This window comes from Botrytis fragariae (assembly GCF_013461495.1).
Source record: "Botrytis fragariae strain BVB16 chromosome Unknown tig00000054, whole genome shotgun sequence".
Classification (NCBI taxonomy): domain Eukaryota; kingdom Fungi; phylum Ascomycota; class Leotiomycetes; order Helotiales; family Sclerotiniaceae; genus Botrytis; species Botrytis fragariae.
The window spans coordinates 651,507-668,982 of record NW_023500993.1 but is presented as its reverse complement, the minus strand read 5'-3'; the positions used below and the strand labels follow the sequence as shown (position 1 = coordinate 668,982).

At 43.1% G+C, this 17,476-nt stretch overlaps 5 protein-coding genes across 5 annotated transcripts; 3 read left to right on the top strand and 2 right to left on the bottom strand.

The window, feature by feature from the left end:
* Nucleotides 1-689: 689 nt before the first annotated feature.
* On the bottom strand, nucleotides 690-1,596 carry Bfra_004978 (putative short-chain dehydrogenase reductase protein; the record flags this gene model as incomplete). Its single annotated transcript, XM_037335367.1, has 2 exons — nucleotides 690-940; nucleotides 999-1,596. The coding sequence occupies 2 exons, from the start codon at nucleotides 1,594-1,596 to the stop codon at nucleotides 690-692; spliced, it is 849 nt and encodes a 282-aa protein (XP_037192462.1).
* Nucleotides 1,597-2,224: 628 nt separating this feature from the next.
* Bfra_004977 (putative transcription factor cys6 protein) lies at nucleotides 2,225-3,911 on the top strand (the record flags this gene model as incomplete). The annotated part of the gene is made up of 3 exons (XM_037335366.1): nucleotides 2,225-2,287; nucleotides 2,344-2,515; nucleotides 2,590-3,911. The coding sequence occupies 3 exons, from the start codon at nucleotides 2,225-2,227 to the stop codon at nucleotides 3,909-3,911; spliced, it is 1,557 nt and encodes a 518-aa protein (XP_037192461.1).
* Nucleotides 3,912-4,332: 421 nt separating this feature from the next.
* Bfra_004976 (putative glycosyl family 43 protein) lies at nucleotides 4,333-6,142 on the bottom strand (the record flags this gene model as incomplete). Its single annotated transcript, XM_037335365.1, has 2 exons — nucleotides 4,333-5,781; nucleotides 5,900-6,142. The coding sequence occupies 2 exons, from the start codon at nucleotides 6,140-6,142 to the stop codon at nucleotides 4,333-4,335; spliced, it is 1,692 nt and encodes a 563-aa protein (XP_037192460.1).
* Nucleotides 6,143-14,429: 8,287 nt separating this feature from the next.
* Nucleotides 14,430-14,727, top strand: Bfra_004974 (uncharacterized protein; the record flags this gene model as incomplete). Its single annotated transcript, XM_037335364.1, has 2 exons — nucleotides 14,430-14,489; nucleotides 14,524-14,727. The coding sequence occupies 2 exons, from the start codon at nucleotides 14,430-14,432 to the stop codon at nucleotides 14,725-14,727; spliced, it is 264 nt and encodes an 87-aa protein (XP_037192459.1).
* A 238-nt stretch (nucleotides 14,728-14,965) lies between these two features.
* Bfra_004973 (putative autophagy protein) lies at nucleotides 14,966-16,818 on the top strand (the record flags this gene model as incomplete). Its single annotated transcript, XM_037335363.1, has 3 exons — nucleotides 14,966-15,198; nucleotides 15,289-15,626; nucleotides 15,680-16,818. 3 exons carry the CDS (start codon nucleotides 14,966-14,968, stop codon nucleotides 16,816-16,818), a joined length of 1,710 nt encoding a protein of 569 aa, XP_037192458.1.
* Nucleotides 16,819-17,476: the final 658 nt, after the last annotated feature.

Sequence of the window (17,476 nt, the reverse complement as noted above, 5' to 3'; positions counted from 1 at the left end):
CAATATTGCATTCATGTTCCTATCGCCTATTGTCCAATCTATTCGCTTCGTACTTGGAGTGCAACTTGTATTGCCGCATGGAATCTCAAGTGAGGCTCGAGCATCTTGTCTGAACCGACAATCTTTTACCTCTTCTTCTCCGAAGTCTGCAGTTTGCCTTCGTGAGAATAACTGATATTTGTTGATCATATCACGGCAGATAGTGATGTTAGTGGTGATGCAAAGGCAGTGAGTATAACGTTGGATTGTTATGAGACACATGTTATCGTGTTTGGTGGATTTGGTGTAATCCTGAGTTTGTGGAATTTTTCGTATGGAGAAGGAGCTCAATATCGTTCGTCGCGAACTTTATATAGGTAATGAAAAGGTGTAGAAGCTGACCAAGAGATCTTTGGGGTATTTTGAATCACTTCCTAATTAGTAAATGTATGAATCACAAGGTCAACCTTTGAGGGTTGTAGTGGCTGTGCGTTCTCATGCTCGCGGGAGTCTCGCAAACAATATAGTGAATGCAATACGTTGCATAAATAAAGGAAAGTAAGTATCGTTGAAATTCTCCCTTTGAATACGATTAAAAAGAAGAGTGCTCGAGCGACGTATGAAAATTGTCACAATCCTGATATATCCATAACAACTTTGTTTTAGACCAGTGTCTCTGGGAACTAGAAAGCCTAGAGGATAAATTCGTCCTAATGTTGCGCTTGAGAAAGTTTACCCAAAGCAAAGATTTTATAAAAGAACGCTTTATAAATCCAACCCGCATTCAATTTATCAATCACCCATCCTAATGTTGCGCCGGCTCCAGCAAAGAAACGCTGAGGTGGGTTCTTTTGAAGGACCTTTCCAACAACATGCTTGGTGTATGCTTCCACTGATATTCCTCCTCCAATTCTGACCCAAGCTTCGTTAAGGTCAGATTCGATTAATTTGTATGGAGAGTCTGCGGTGAAAGATGTTAGCAAGATATTACCAAAAGGCCCGGGAATGATGATACATACCTTCTGGTAATTTTTCCATCTGATTCTTAGTCAACATGGCGGTACCAACTGTACCTGAAGCCACATCGATAACGAATATCCCAAAAGGCTTTACTTCGAGCTCCAAAGTCGATATATACGAGTGTAAAGCGGCTTTTGATGCATTATAAAGTGATTGGGTTGGGATTGGCATATATCCAGCCAGACTGCTAGAGAAAACAATTCTACTTCCAGGGCCGGTTTTCATTAAAAGCGGCATAAAGACTCTAGTCATCTCAACAATTCCAAGTATGTTTGTACCGAAAATCTTTAGAGCCAATTCGTAGTCACAATGCATGGCGAGGGTTATTGTTCGTACTCCGGCATTCTGATAGAGGATATCAAGAGTCCCACCCGTGGCAGCAGATACTGTCTCGTAGGCTGCTTGGATTGAGGAAGGCGATGTTACATCGAGTTCAATCAAGGTAGTATTGGGATTTTTCTCAAGAGATTTCATTGTACTGAGTCGACGAGAGCTGGCGAAAACATGGTAGTTTTGACGAACAAATTCGAGAGCTAGAGAATGCCCGATACTTCCATCACTACAACCTGTAATGAGGATTGTAGGTTTTTTCGACATGATGGAATGCTGAATGAAAGAAAGGAAGAAAGATCTGGTCTCAAGATAGGAATGGGAAGAGTGATTTCGAGAATCTACTGGAGGCACTACATTGTCGCATACTGAGATATATGTAGTCCTCCATGATGGAAGAATGGAGTGATTGTTGTGCCGTTCAGCTTGAAGGATAATTAGTAAAGACGAGGATTTGATTGTTAATCAGTGTATCGATTGACCGAAGGGAGTTGGGCGAGGAACCTGTTGTATGTTGGTGGTGATGAAAATAATGATGAAGGATGCTGTCGCAGTTGAAACATAATTGAATTTGTCTCAATGATTGGTTGTACCGCAATACCTTCTGAGAATGGTTTAGCTTCACTTGAGAAAGAGACGTGCGCTGAACCCTGTGCATGGCTTCGAGCCCCTCCATCTTACATTTCCCATCTTCCTGCGTTATCTTCATATATCAATCAATTTTGTCAGCCATAATGATTTCTATACTTGATTTCCAATCCATTTTCTTTGGAGAGTATTGCGACCGAATGAATGAGATTGGGGTTGGATGACTTTCAATCTTTTGGATCATTAAATTTGTGAATTTCTATTCCCTGTTGCTACCTGAACAGCGGCAACATCGTTTTGCTTCATAATGGTACGTCGTCACGGCAAATTATCAAAAGGATGTCAGACTTGCAGGAAACGGAAGATCAAGGTAAGTTGCCCGGTCGGTTCCTGAGAGTTTGAATACATCCCTGACCACAAGTTTAGTGTGACGAAGTGATGCCAGCTTGTAATCAATGTTTAAAGGCTGGCTGGAAGTGTCCACAATATGGAGATTCTTTGGAAAGAATGTTCCAGTATGCAGATGTGAGAGATTTTGAAAATCCTGCACATGATAAACCTCAGAAATCTAAAGAAAGAGCTTCCTGTATGATATCAGGTATGCAGCTTTCTATTCTTTGGCAAAAATGCTGCCTATGTCTTCAAAAGCCATCATTGACAATCCTTGATCAGTTCCCCTTGCATTCAAGTCTCAAACACCATCTATTGTCCTTCCAAAAGAGATGTCAGACACTATCAATGATCGTGCAATCGATTTCTTTTTTTCTACTCACATATTTCGGGACTCTGGTCCTGTCAAAGGATATTACGAGTATTTATACTTTCATCGCAACGATCCTAATATTAACCACACACTCTACACAACCATCACTGCAGTTTCTTTGGCTGCATATGCTTATGCTTTCAAATATCCGTTTCTTCTCAAAAAAGCAACTCAATCCTTTGGTCACGCACTCCGCCTTGTCAATACAGCATTGTCATCCATCGAAGAGGCCACCAAGGATTACACTATCATGTCCGTGGTTCTGTTCAATACATTTGGAGTACTCACCTGTCAAAATTTAGATACCTTGATGGATTGTGATAGGCATATATCTGGTGCAACATCCATGATAAAGTTACGTGGGTTTCGTCAAATGGAGACTCGGCATGGGCTTCAATTGTTCCTTCAAATGAATTCCATCCTCCTACAAAGTTGTATCTGGCATTCATTTCGGGTTCCTAGGGATTTGATTGAGTTACAGGAACACGCTGCAAGTTTTTTAGATGTAAATGATCCAGCCTGGAAGTTGAACGGTCTGATTGTGGAATTGACCACGTTTCGTGCTGATGTAAAGGATGGTATACTTCATGAACGTTCTTTCATAATCAGAGCAGCGATAGACTTGGACATCGAGTTTTCGTCTCTCGCGAGTAAGATGTCCAGATCACCTCAATGGCATTACGATTCGATCCCAATCGTGTCTACATCAGACACGATTTTCGGTACATATTATCATGTATACTCAGACCTCTGGGTGACTCAAATTTGGAATTATCTTCGTACTTGTCGAATATTCATTCATGAAGAAATTGGTAGACAATTTAGAGAGGGACAATTCATATATCCTATTGTCAGTATGGATTATTATCTTTGGTTTGCAACATTACAACAAATCATTGATGACATTTGTGCATCACTACCTCAATACCATGGTGATGTTCCCAAAGTACGTACTCCATCAGGAATTAGTAGCTCACCTGAACAAAACTTCATCACAAGTCCGCTATCTACTAGTGTCGTTCCTCGTATCGCTGGTACTTATTTTCTTCTCTGGCCTCTACTTAATTCAGGTCGGATGACATTTTCAAGTCTTCAGCGGGATTGGATTATTGGTAGATGTCGAGTTTTGGGAGATAAGACAGGTATTCAACAAATGTTTACTTTGGCAGATGTTTTGGAGAAGAGAGAGATGTTTCCCGTGTATGAAAGTTGCTTAGCAAAGAACATATGATGTATCGTAGGAGATTATGGTTTTTTTTGTATCTCTGGGTCTGATCATGCCTGTGTACCTTCATGATCGTGATTGCACATATCTCTTGGTGAAGTGTCTGTATTTCTTTTCTCTTCTACGGTGACTGGGATATATTCTATGTTTTCGGTCATATGTATTCGCTCCACGCTCAATAAACCCAGCCCCAAAACTCAAGTAACGTATCGTGGTACTATCAAGTATTCGTGAATGCCTTTAAAGTTTTCCTCTTTCATCTCTTAGACTGATTTACTCGTCCTACCAATATTTAGAAAATAAAGATCTTTGAGTAGAAAACAATCACTTCACCAAAGCAGCAAAATTCAAGACCTAATTTACTTTCTATTTATAAATTTCATTACCAATATCTCATTATACATAAAACTATACTTTCCCCGTTCATCTATTCAACAATCGCATACCATTTAAGTTCTCTCCCACTAAGCTCCAAAATCGGAATCTCATTCCCGTTCTTTCCTCTCAAACTAACCTGGTTAACACCCTGAGCATACAAAACTCCACCCGATCCCGATCCAGTCTCAGTTGCATTCGCAACCTTCTCTCCCACACTTTGTGCGGGGACAAATCCACCATTTGCAGCTCCTGCCCATGCAGTCGCATATTCACTATTTGTTCCGCGCATCGCTACGCATACTGGTGTGATTCCCAAACTGGTGATAGCGATGCCGATATTATCGCCCGCGGAAACTTCTTGTCCGACGGGGATGGAGATGGCGAGGACGGCGGCGCTTAATTCTTCGGGTGTGACGTTGATGGTAGAGAGGGTTTCCCATTGGTAGAAGGGGGCGAGGAGAGCGGTGGTGTTGGAGAAGCGGAAAACGGTGAGGGTGACGTTGTCGGTTGGGGCGTCGCCAGCAAGGTTTACGCCGACGGCTGTGAGGTTTCCGGTTTGCGAGGTGGAGAAGGTTTGGTAGAGGGCGTATTGGGGGAGCGAACAGTTGAGGTAGTAGTCTTGATGTTCGTTTCCGGAACCGAGGGAGGCGCTCTTGGCTAGTCCGTCGATGATGACACTGCTGTTGGTGGATGGGAGAGTGATGGTGGTGCTGACGGAAGCGGAACAATCCAAATCTTGAATTGAACCGTCCGAGTTGAAACTGAGAACCTGGAATTGATGACCGTGTTGTGCGTTTCGGGGGCCGGCAAGGGGAGCGCTGGCTTGGATATCGGCTTGGTGCACGTAGGTTGCGTCGCCGCCGGTAGAAGAGGGAATGGTTAGAACACCGGTGGTTTGTCCACCGCATGTATCGCTGCTGATGATTTGACGAGTCCATGGTCCGGAGATATCGGTGGCGCGGTACATGATCATGAGGGTTCCTTGGCAGAAACCACACGTGTTGGACGCGGAGATGTAGTAATATCCATCGCGATAGAAAATATCTGGAGATTCGGCTTGGAGATCCACGAGATCTCCTACGGGGAGAACCTCTGTTGCATTTCCAGTCGTGTTCATGAAATCGCTGGTCAGTTGCTGGGTGTAGATGGATTGTTTGAATGGAGGCCAAATGGATGCCCCGAGAGTGGTGAAATCAATGAGAGAGTAGGCAATATAACCCGTTCCGTTAATCATGGCAATTGAGAAATCACCCGCTTGATGGGTCGCGGGATCAGGTTGGTATCCCACGAGAGCACGGGAGGATTCAGGCACGAATCCGGAAGTGGGAGATGAGGATGTGAAGATTACGTAGCCGGGAGTACCGGCGTTGACCCAGAGGATGTAGACGGCGCGGGCGGAATCATAGAGCATGTGCGGTCTTCCGCAATCGCCGGATGCTTCGCAGATGGTGGCAGTAGCGTTTTCCTTGGGGTCGAAAAGTAGACCGTTGGAGGACCACTGTGAGATGTCGGATTAGCACTCCAATACGAATTATCCCATGGTTTTTAAAGTGCAGGGTTGGTTCTCAAGCAAGCTGTGAAGCTCAAAACATAGCAGATGCAGAAAATAAACATACCGTGACTAAATCCAGCGAACTCCAACTCTCAATTCCGCAGAATGATTCTCCACAGCCGAAATTTAAGCCGTACCACAGAAATTGGCCTTCGAAATAATCGATCTTGCCGGAGGTGGAATCGATGAGATCACCGTCTGTGGAAAACATGTTTACATGGGAATTGGATATGGTGGTGTTGAGACATGTTGCGGCTCCTAGGAGTGATGAGCCTAGGAGGAAGGTGGATAGGAGGGGATTCCTCATTTTTGCGGTTGGATGCGTAGATGTGTGTGATGTGTGGGTGTAGATGTGTGGTACGAGAGTGAGAATGAGAAGAAAGGAGTTTCTGTTCTGTTGTTCTTCCAAAGAGAGGGGAGAGGATGAGAGAATTAAAGTATCGAAGGAGAGGATATATAAACAATCTTCTCTTCACAATTCACACCTTCAAACTTAGAATTTGGATCTGGAAAAACAAAAGTGCTTTCAAGGGTTCAAAAGCTCCTCTTTATATACCCGTTCATCCCATCCATCCATTCATCTCAACTCTTTGATCACCCCGTCATGACATATCAAAGCCTCGGGTCCGGGTCATAGCACCGCACCACAACAACCACTCCTTCGAATGAATCAGGTACAACCAAAATAAAAAATCCCCATCATCTAAGCCAAGTCCAACTCTCCATCCACCATCTAGGAACCCCCCCTGAAGCGTCCACCTCTCATTTACGTATTTCGATCTCCATTTCCGTGTTCTCACAATCTCCCGTGGCTGGCAACTAACAGGACGATCCCTCCTGTCCTTACCTTTCCATGCAATACCTAGGGATGTACTGTACATACTAAGTACAACGCAGCTGACATCCCCAGATTTTCTCATTCCCCATACTTTTGCACCCACATATTTCTTGACGAATCACTAGCTTGTCATTAACCATGGAATCCCATTTTTCTCAAGGTGGACGCGCTGGGAACTTAGTAGCTTATGAGATGAGTGTAAATTTCCTTAGTGTTCTTCCTTCCACCTTTTCAGATCTTGGTATCATTACCTAGGCACATAGTGCTCTAGTGAGGTGGAGTTTCCCACATGGAGGAAAGTTGGAAGGCGTAATGATCGGCTGTTTGCATGATGTGTAATCACATCTGATCACATCCATCTAATCAAATCAGATCAAATGGGATAGAATGAAATCAAATAGAAGGAAAGATGCCACGCCGACCGCTAAGATTTCTCACAAGATGGGTAATCAATGGCAGTGAGTAGATACGGCTCGGATGGGTTTCTCGATAGGGAATTAGTGGCCCTGTCGTCCACTCTCCAGATCCCCACATCCCCGCATTGGTTCTCCATCTTGTACTTTATTTTGTGGACGGATGGTGCATGGGTTGGGCTTGGGTAGTAGGTGCGCATGGTAGTAGGTCGGGACTCGAGAGAGGGAGGATTGATGGAAGAGGTGGGATAATGCGTGGAATTTTAACTGCATATTTGTAATGATGAATATGTATATTATGTACCTAGGTAAGTGTAATGTACACACAATATTACGAAATTGAAGATTCGAATATGAATTTGGTATTTCTTGATTATTATATATCTATTCATCTATCTGTCTGTCTATTTGTCTGTCTGTCTATCTGTCTGTCTATCTGTCTGTCTATCTGTCTGTCTATCTGTCTGTCTATCTGTCTGTCTATCTGTCTGTCTAACTATCTAACTATCTGTCTATCTGTACATACCCACCCACCCATCCACCTCCTTACATAATTTCTACTCCTTCCCATCAACCGAAAAATCAACTCAAAAATAATCTTCAAAAACATTACTGTCTGTACCTACGATAAAGCATATCGTATAGTACAGTATCCCATCGTATCGTATCCTCTTTCCTCTCTCCCTCTACATTCATCCCCTCTACCCTACCCACCTACCCACCTACCCACTTACCCACCCACCTACTTATGTGGATACTATACCATATATCTCGGTACACAAAAATCTTCAACCCATCACTTCCACACGTCCACCATATCATCTACAAACCTCCATCCATCCACACAACCCTCCATCCACACAAACCTCCATCCATTCACACAACCCAACCCGAAATCACATCACATCACATCACATCTCATCCCATCCCATCCCATCACATCTTATCCGCCGAGCCTCCCTCACCGCTCGGGAATACTCAGGTAGATTCGGTTAATGACATAAATCTCCGCGTCCACACTAGACATTCTTGGCCGCCGAGAAAGAAACCTAGAATTGCATTTGTTGTCCACTTTGGTTGGAGGGTGAGGAGGATTGTAGGATTGTAGGTAGGTGGGTGGGTAGGAAGAAAGTTTTGAAAATGTGGACGTGTATGTGGAAGGAAGGGAAGAGGGAAGATCGGTTAGATTAGGATTGGTGAGGTGTATATATATCGAGAGAGAGAGAGAGAGAGAGAGAGAGTATATCCTGTTCTGGAAATTGTATCATTCTATACTGGGAGAAGTACCTCTCTATCTGATAGATCATCCTCCATGCAATCTTACCATCGGTATCTTGTTAAGATTGTAATATATTACAATATCGCTCATACTCCAATATACCTCTATCCACCTAGGAACTTTTCAGAGTCCTCGAGTAATAATGATAATAACCCCCAAGACCATTTGTTCATCAAACGATCATTACCTGGAGGATCAAACGTAAAATAGGAAAGGAGCAAAGCAATTTTTCATCTTCTGGTTTTTATTTTGTTTGGATTGATTTGTATTTATATTCGCATGCGTAGTATGGTAGAAGTCTTGTATTAGACTCTTCTCTCCTACTTGTTCTTGTCCCTTCTCAAATATAGGTATGTATATATATTCCACCTGCAACCACATTTCCAAGAAAATACTAGGCAATCAACTCCTCATCCCGGAATATATATTCCATGATAACAAAAAATCTGAAGTGGATGGATTGAAGAGTTTCCATCCATGCAAAACTAATGAAAGAAAAAACCAAAAACAAATAGGGATATCTCTGTAATTACGTCGTCTCGGATCTCTCAATTCCCAGGCCATTACTTCAGTTCGTCCTTCCACCTTCCTCCAAAAAAACAAACCTCATTACCCTCAAGGTAACCTCAAGCTTTTCTTTCCACCTCATCCCCAAAGAGTTCCCAAACACTTTTCGGAGCTTCATATTGACTTTCCGCACACACACCAACATAATCCATATCCAAACCAAAAGCTCTTGGTCCTCCCATTTTCAGTCCTTGTTCTGTGGTCCAGATCTCTGGTGCTTTCAATGCGATGACGCTTACTCTAAGTCCGTATTTGTAATCTGAGATTCCTAGTGGTGCTCCATTTGCCATATCCAGCACAACGATTAAATCCGGACAGACTGCCAAAACCTCATCTTCTTTCCCGGGAGTCTTTAAAATAGCGCAGAGGTTTTCATTCTCGAATTCGACATATAGTGATGATGTAACTTTTTCGCCAGTAGAGGTGGTTGATGTAGAAGAAGTGATATGATCCAACAAGACACTACCTCTAGTAAAACCTTCTGCTACCTTTCTCGTAACTCTCACGATTTTACCAGTGAATAATTTAGTTCCATTTTGTGTTCGCATGAGATCTTTGACCGGATCAACTTTCTTGGAGCGGGCGATTGCGATTGAGCGACCGATTTGCCATGCCCATGAATAACTATTCGAAGGAAGTGTTCTTGCTTCTTTACCACGTATTGGATTGACTACCATTCCTGACAATGAACCTTGTTTCGTGCATGCATCTCGCATGAGGAGTTCTGCTTCTTCGGCATCCTTTGAATTTATGAAAACTTCGGTTCCTCCACATCCATTGGCAACAGCAGCTGGAGTAACTGAAACACCATTCAAACATCTGACTGTCTGCCAAACCATAGGATATGCTCGTGCTACACAATCACTGTCGAGAGTAGGTTTTCCGAATCGATGACCAGTGAGAAGAGCTTCAAAAGAATTCATACCACCAATTTCGTTAGGTATGGTTGCATCGAATGAGGAATGACCTGTGGCTGACATGAGTGCTTTAACTGTATCGGTAATTCTAGAAGACTTGTCAGTATGCAAAATGATGAGTTGCGAAATCGAAAGGGAACTTACTCGTTCAAGCCGGGTATACGTTCCAGGTATACAGTTGGTGAACCCTACAATGATCAGTAAATGCACACCAAATGATTATCAAATCAACATACCATAAATCCTGCCGACATAATCAATGCATCATCAGGAACAGTATCTTGTCTTCTAATCCTCAGCCCTTCACCACTCTCCAATGCAATTAAACAAGCAATATAACTTGGATACGGTTCACCACAACTTCCTACGCCCAATACTCCCGTGCCGTCCATAAGGAATTTGAGATCGATTTCCGAAAGATGCCATATATCACCTTCGATACGTGGACGATAGGATTCTAGATCGACATGCTCAAGAATATCGTAGGTTGAAGCTTTCGTATCCACAGGACTATCCAAGCCACTTGCACTATATCCGGAATCTGCTCTCCTAGGTTTGAATGTCGACATCGATATTGGCATAGTCTCCAGGTCTTGAACTTTTTCTCCTGTATTGCGCAAATCACCAACCACTCGAACGACCAACTGCGTAGATCCATTTGTAACGTAATTAATAGGTAGTGTATCGATTTCCACAACTTCGATAGTTTTTTCGTCGCCGCCTGCAGCAACACATCTTCGAATTGCCAGTAGTTTTGCCTCCTCAATCTCTTCTTCTATGGTCTTTTCCCCGGGTGTGACGACAGTATCAACACTCCCACTAATCTTTCCAATCTACATGTTCAAGTTAGTTCCATTCCCAAGGATGAAGGACAGAATTCAACTTACAGCAGCTCCAACAGCATTTGCGACTTCCAGATATTTTGGTCTGATTACTTCTCCTACTCCGGCAATATCCCTCCCTACAATAATACTGCCCCGCCTACAAGAATGACTGTCGCATGTCCTTGTTTCGTTTTTACTTGATCAATCGCATCTTCCAAAGCTCGTTGAATTTCTGAGTGTCCACCAATTCTGAGTTCGTCCGGAATGATATCGGTTCTCTCGTTCGACAATACAAGATCGGTAGCCTAAACATGTAAGTATCTTCCTGGGAGCTCAAAAGGGTTAATCATACAGTCAAAGTTTCTCCACCAAATGCGATACTCTCCATTTCCAATTTCGGACCAACAGAATCTGGACCAACTGTCGTTTTCCCTGATGATGTTGTACGTATGAGTGAACCTCCACCCAAGGCAATGCTATAAACATCGGGAATTGTGAAATTGGTCCTAACCCCTGCAATTTTCACAAAGGCAGCAGATTGCCTTGGGTAACCGGATTTGAGAAGAGCGCAAATATCAGTGGTAGTGCTATAATGTGTCAGTATCATTACCGAGAAATGCTAAAGCAGAAAGTTCTTACCCTCCAACATCCACCACTAAAACTTCGCTATCGCCCTCAAGATCCATGCATTCATTCTTTGCAAGAAGTGCAGCGCCCCTTGCACTATTCGTTGGACCGGAAGAGAAACATCTCACTGGATGCTCTGCAGCTATTGATGCTTTACTTAAAGTTCCATCATTCAATGTAATATATAAGCTGGCGTTTTTAAGGTCATGTACCGCATGTGCAAACCCAGCAATGACATGACGTGCAAATCGTCTCAAACTTGCATTTAATATGCTAGCATTCTCACGCTCAAGAAATCCTAATCTTCCAATGGTATATGAACATGATATATCATACTCTGAGCCTAATTCCTCGGCAAGGATTTGTCGAGCAAACTCTTCTTGAGCTGGGTTGGATGGAGAGTATATTCCAATAACCACAACACTTGATATTGATTTTGATCTGATAATTGAAGCTTGTTCTCTGAGTTGTTCAACGTTTACTTCAGAGATTGGGGTTCCGTCAACTTGAATTTATCAGTACCTATGCGAAAATTTAAAGATATCTATCAAACGTACCTTGTAGGCCACCGTCAACATACCCATAGTGACCTTCCATTAACTGTCTTAATGATTCAGGGAAACCAACTGAGATCCTGAGTGTTAGCTAATATTTTATTTAACGGAGAGCGGTCGACATGCAACGTACCAAAAGGTGGTGAGCCCCTCGAGTAAGGACCGCATAACCTTATAACGGCCACTTTATCTAATTTAGAAGCATTTTGTTCGAGGACTGCATTCACAAATTGCTACAAAGGAAATGGGATTAGATCTTGACTATGAATCACAAAATGAGAGAGATGGGGAGAGAGTAGAGTCAAACACAAGTATACTCCGAGAAGGACCAACATGAGACTTTTTGCTGGGGGTACTTCGGAACGTAGAGGAAATCGAATGTTAATACCCATGACTCTCGATACGATACTCAAGGTAAGGAAGGGAAGTGGGAAGCAGGAAGTAGGAAGCAGGAAGTAGGAAGCAGGAAGTGGGAAGCAGGAAGTAGGAAGTAGGAAGCAGGAAGTAGGAAGCAGGAAGTATAAAGTGAGTGCTGAAGACAAGATTAACTTACAGTCGTCCCAATCTTGATGAAATCTATACTATCTTTGGAGATTTGAGCATTTTTTATGACAGCAGCGATTGCTTGTTCAACGCCGTCTTGAATATCTGGGGTTGTTGGTGTCTTATGCCATGCCAATACATTATCATTCTGTAGAATAACTGCATCCTACAATCAAGCATCAGTAGATATTAATGGGGATATACTTCAAACGTCACCCACTGTATTGGTTCCTCCAACGTCAATTCCAATGACACGAGAAGATATTCTAGAAGGCATCTTGCCAATATCCGCTGAATTCTGAATGCAGAAAGGGTGGAAATCGATATCGCTGTCGATGTCGATGTTCGTTGTTCGTAGGTTTAGTCGTAGACGAGGTCGAAAATGGATTGGGTATCACAAGTTTATATCAAAAATATGTTGCAACAAAAAAAACTATGAAAAGGGTATAATGGATAAATTTTCAAAAAGAACAAAAGGAAGCAATGGATGATGAGATCTTCTTCATATAACAAAGATGAACATACATGATCGAAATTGGAAGTTTATTATATCAATCATTTGCGTACATAATAGTCCCTCTCCTCGCCTACAAAAGTAAGGATATCCTTTTTTGGTATGTAGGCGTAAGGCGAGCGAGCGATGACCCAACGAGGAGTGGGAACTTTGAGATAAGTTCACATATAAGGTAACTCGGCAGCTCCAGTACCACGTGGACTTTGAGTAATCTGCAAGATATGCGACGCAGGTAGGTATTTTCAGAATGGATGGCATTCAAGGTTGATTCCTTTATCTTTCCGACGTGTATGACATGAAGGGGCATAAGTGAGCAGTAGTGATCAATTGTGAGTGGTACTCTCGACTCTAGTCTCGAGTCTGTACATCAACCCCAAGGAATTGATGCTAGTAGAAGTGGGTGTTTTGCATGATTGATTTTTCCGTGATGTGACTTTCTCTATCTTGGGAGCGGCCGAGGGTGTGGGCGTGGGCGTGGGCGTGGGCGAGAAATTATGGAAGATGGCATTATTAATGAATATGTCATCTGGAAGCTCATGACTGGTTGGATTCTCTCGAAATACGGGGCTGTCGGGGAAGGACTGGATCCATTTGAGTCGTGTTTGAAGATACGGTCGGAGATAGGCGAGCATAAATGACTCGAAATGACATTTATGTCGAATTAGTGAAAGTTAGTGAGCATTAGTGAAAAGTAGTGAAGTGATGATAGATGAGAAAAGACAGCAAATAAGGAATCTGAGGGGTGTGTTTAGTGAATTTGGTGTATTTTTGGTGTGTTTAGAAATTAGACGAGGAAGTAAGCCAGGTAGATGGGATTTCACGGCCAAAGTTATGCATGGAGTAGGTATGCACGGAGTAGGTATGCACGGAGTTGGTATGCACGGAGTTGGTGTGCATTTAACCACCGAGTGCCACTTGAGCAAGGTGGAGTGCAATACAGTGGTGCTGACACCGCCTTCCAATTGCAGAAGGCAGAATGAATTGGACCGATCCCCCAGAAGTATAAGAGATTAAAAATGGATACCTAGACCCTCAGGCACTAATTCAGGCGTAAAAGGAACGAATCGGTTGCAGGAATCACGGGGATAATGACGGCGTGATCCCCTCCCTCCCTTGAGTCCCTCGAGTCCCTTTTCCCCCGTCCCTGGGAAAATGCGACTCTGGGAGACTGGGATGAGTGAGCTCACTTGTATATATATTCCTGGTAGATTTCTCTCCTCAAGGATGATTGACGGCTATTAATAATCCATTAGGCGGTTTACCCGCTGTTTTGGTAGAAAGCACGAGTCGGTATGTACTGCAGAGTCCAGAAACATGTGATTACTGGCTCGGCTGGTTCGGCTGGCTCCACCCTCTGGACTAGATTACGGTATCTAGCCTTACACCTACGGAGAAGAACATCAAACGAGTGGACTCGGTGCAGTGGACAGACTTTCATTTAGACTTTCCGTTATCCTGGGATTTTCCTTACCTCATACTTTCCAAACGACCCTCGACAGTGGCTCGAGAATGAGCAAGATGGGTCCTCGACAAGGATTGGCGCCAGCACTGGAAATTGAAGCAAGGGAAGAAAAAAAGGTTTGAAGAGAAACGAACTCCTTCATGAGTTCAGCCGATGTTCATCAACCAGTGCAAATCCAATCAAAGCCAGCCAGTGCGCAAATCAATGCTTCTTCAACAACCCATTTCCGGTTACCTCGTCGGCTTGCCCTGCCATCTGCCATATGTTCTCCGCCTCGAGTCCGCACACTTATACGAAGTAGGTAAGAATACACCAGGAGGCTTGCGTACCGTTGCTTCAATCGGACGCCAGTGAGATTATTGAAAAGCTTTGAACTCGGTACTCCGTAAGCTGTAACCAATTTTGTCAAGAACCGCATACACCGTTGTGGCCAATATCCCATTCAAATTTGCAGGGCACACTCTAGTTTCTAGGTTTGTTGGAATCAGTTTCATACTTCTTTCTACCTTTTCCCGGTTCCTCTTCTTCAATGTCCACTCTCTTTTTATTAGCCTCTTTATCTTTGTCTTAGTCTCATCCAAATTCCTTCATCATGACGGCTGTGGAGCATGAAACCGTTGACAAGTTACCCTTCACTGCTGTGGCCGCCCCAGATTCTTATCAAAGCGCTGAAGATGGAACAGTTGGGACTGAAATAGGTAGTGCGCCATCAAATCACGTCTTTCATGCACATCAAAAAGATACAGGACCACCTGCGACAAAGAAAGAACTGTGGTCGTATTATGCATACTACGCAGGAAATAACGGAATTGGCTCTTTTCAATAGTAAGTTTTACTGGTCCATCCATCCATCCATCTTATCTTGTACAACCACCCCTCGATATCATGCGATTGCTGACATCAATTGATCTTCAGCTCGAGTCTTCTCTTCCAGAACTTGATATACCAAGCCGGTTTTAACCCAAACGTCTTGCCATTGGGTAGCGCACCTTGCGGCGATGATACCCCTTGTCATGTCTTCTGGAATGGAGGCACAAAAGCATATACATCGGTGGTGTTGATAGCATCAGGATTGACCTTCGTTTCGCAAGCTGTACTTTTCCTGTCAATTGGAAGTTTGGCAGATTTCGGCAATTGGAATCCATGGGTTGTTAGATTGTTTTCCCTTCTTTCATTCGCCTTTGAATTCGGGTTCTTGGGAGTACAATATGCACATCAATGGAGAATCGCCATGGCTCTGTACATTATCAGCAGTAAGTTCTCATTTACATCGCAAGAATATGCAGTGGCTAACTTCCTATCCTAGGTGTTACTTGGTGGTCTTCCTATGTTTTCTTCAACGCGATATTTCCCAAACTTGCCCACGACCTTCCCGAAGTTCACAAAGCGAGAGAAGATTATGCACAAGGCACATTGACAGAACAAGAATACGAAGACAAGTGCTCAATGGCCAGATCCAAGGTTATGAATATAAGTTATGGGTGGAATAATGTTGGATTTACAATTTGTGGAGCTTTAGCATTAGCAGCCTTAGCAGGAATCGGAGCGAATGATTCGACACAACAAAACAACTGGGGATACTCTGTATCTGTCGCTGTCACTACTGGATGGTGGATTATTCTTGCCATTCCATGGTTCATCTGGGAAAAGAAGCGACCGGGACCACCTCTACCAAAGGGTGACAATTATCTTACCTTTGGTTTCAAGCAAACCTATTTCGCCGGAAAGCAGGTATGGAAGTTGAGACAAACTTTCTACTACTTGATTGCATTTTTCTTATTGGCAGATGGAGTCGCTACATTACTCACCCTCGTCTCAATCGCACAAACGCAAGTTGTTCAATTCTCCGCGACACAAAATACCTATCTCATCATGGTTCAAGGTGGCTCAACTACAGTCGGAGTCTTCGGTGCCTATTATCTGCAAGAAACACTCAAGATCCGTACTAAGACCATGCTTCAATTTTGCAATTGTGGTTGTGTACTCATTGCGCTTTGGGGAATGATAGGTCTCTGGACTACCAAGTTTGGTTTCCATAACGAGTGGGAGTTTTGGCTCTTTCAAGCACAGTATGGAATCACCCTTGGTGCTCAATTCCCATACGGACAAGCATTCATGGCAGAATTAGTACCCAAAGGTAGAGAATATTTGTTCTTCAGTCTTTTAGGTATTGTCTCCAAAGGATCAGCATGGATTGGACCTATTGTTTCAAGTGCTATTGTTGATCGCAATGGCAGTGAATGGGCAGCATTTCCTTTTGTGGCAGCATTGATATTTGTTCCTACGGTTGCAATCTTTTGGATCAGTGAGACGAAGAGTAGAGTTGAATGCGCAGAGTATTTAGAAAGAGAGAGGTCGGATTTACAAAAGATTAGAGATAACGATTTGAACACAGGCAGATCTGATTCTACGGAGAGCAGCAGAGGATTGGATAAGTCGACATGAATGGGCACATGGTTCAGGGTTATGATGATGATTTCCACATGCTGATGCATTTCTACTGAGTACTTGTTTATATTTCAAGATATAGTTTAGATTTTAATTTGATTTACGTATATGTCTAGAATGACAGTCTCTTGATACAAGGTGTACGGTATAAGGATTCGAATCCTACGCCTACCTTGCCCATCAATCCATGAACAAAATCCCCCATCCTCAACCTTCCATAGATTTCCAGATCTTCCCGCGGGCCTCCTTTCCTCCCTTCCGGCATATATGATTTCTCGATTCAGACTCTTGCAGGTAGAAATGCCGCAAACTATTCCCAACTATCTCAAACTAAAGGAATTTTTACAGGGTTTGATCACCCCGCACTAATTTGAAATATTGAAGAATGAACCAATTATCGTAAAGTAGTTCTTCGATCGATGAAACTATAATGTTGGAGAAAGGTATAGTTGGCCCGTCAGGAGTTTAGAAATCAAGTTGGAACCCACATGATCAATATCAAAGTCAAAGATCATTGAGTCTATGACGAAGGATCAGAGATCTTGATGGCTCTAGATGTTTATCTTTAAAGATTTTGAATTTAGGAAGTGTCGTACCGGTAAATGTGGAAGAGATGAAGAGATGGAGCAATGAAGGGGCTCATGACAATTAGACG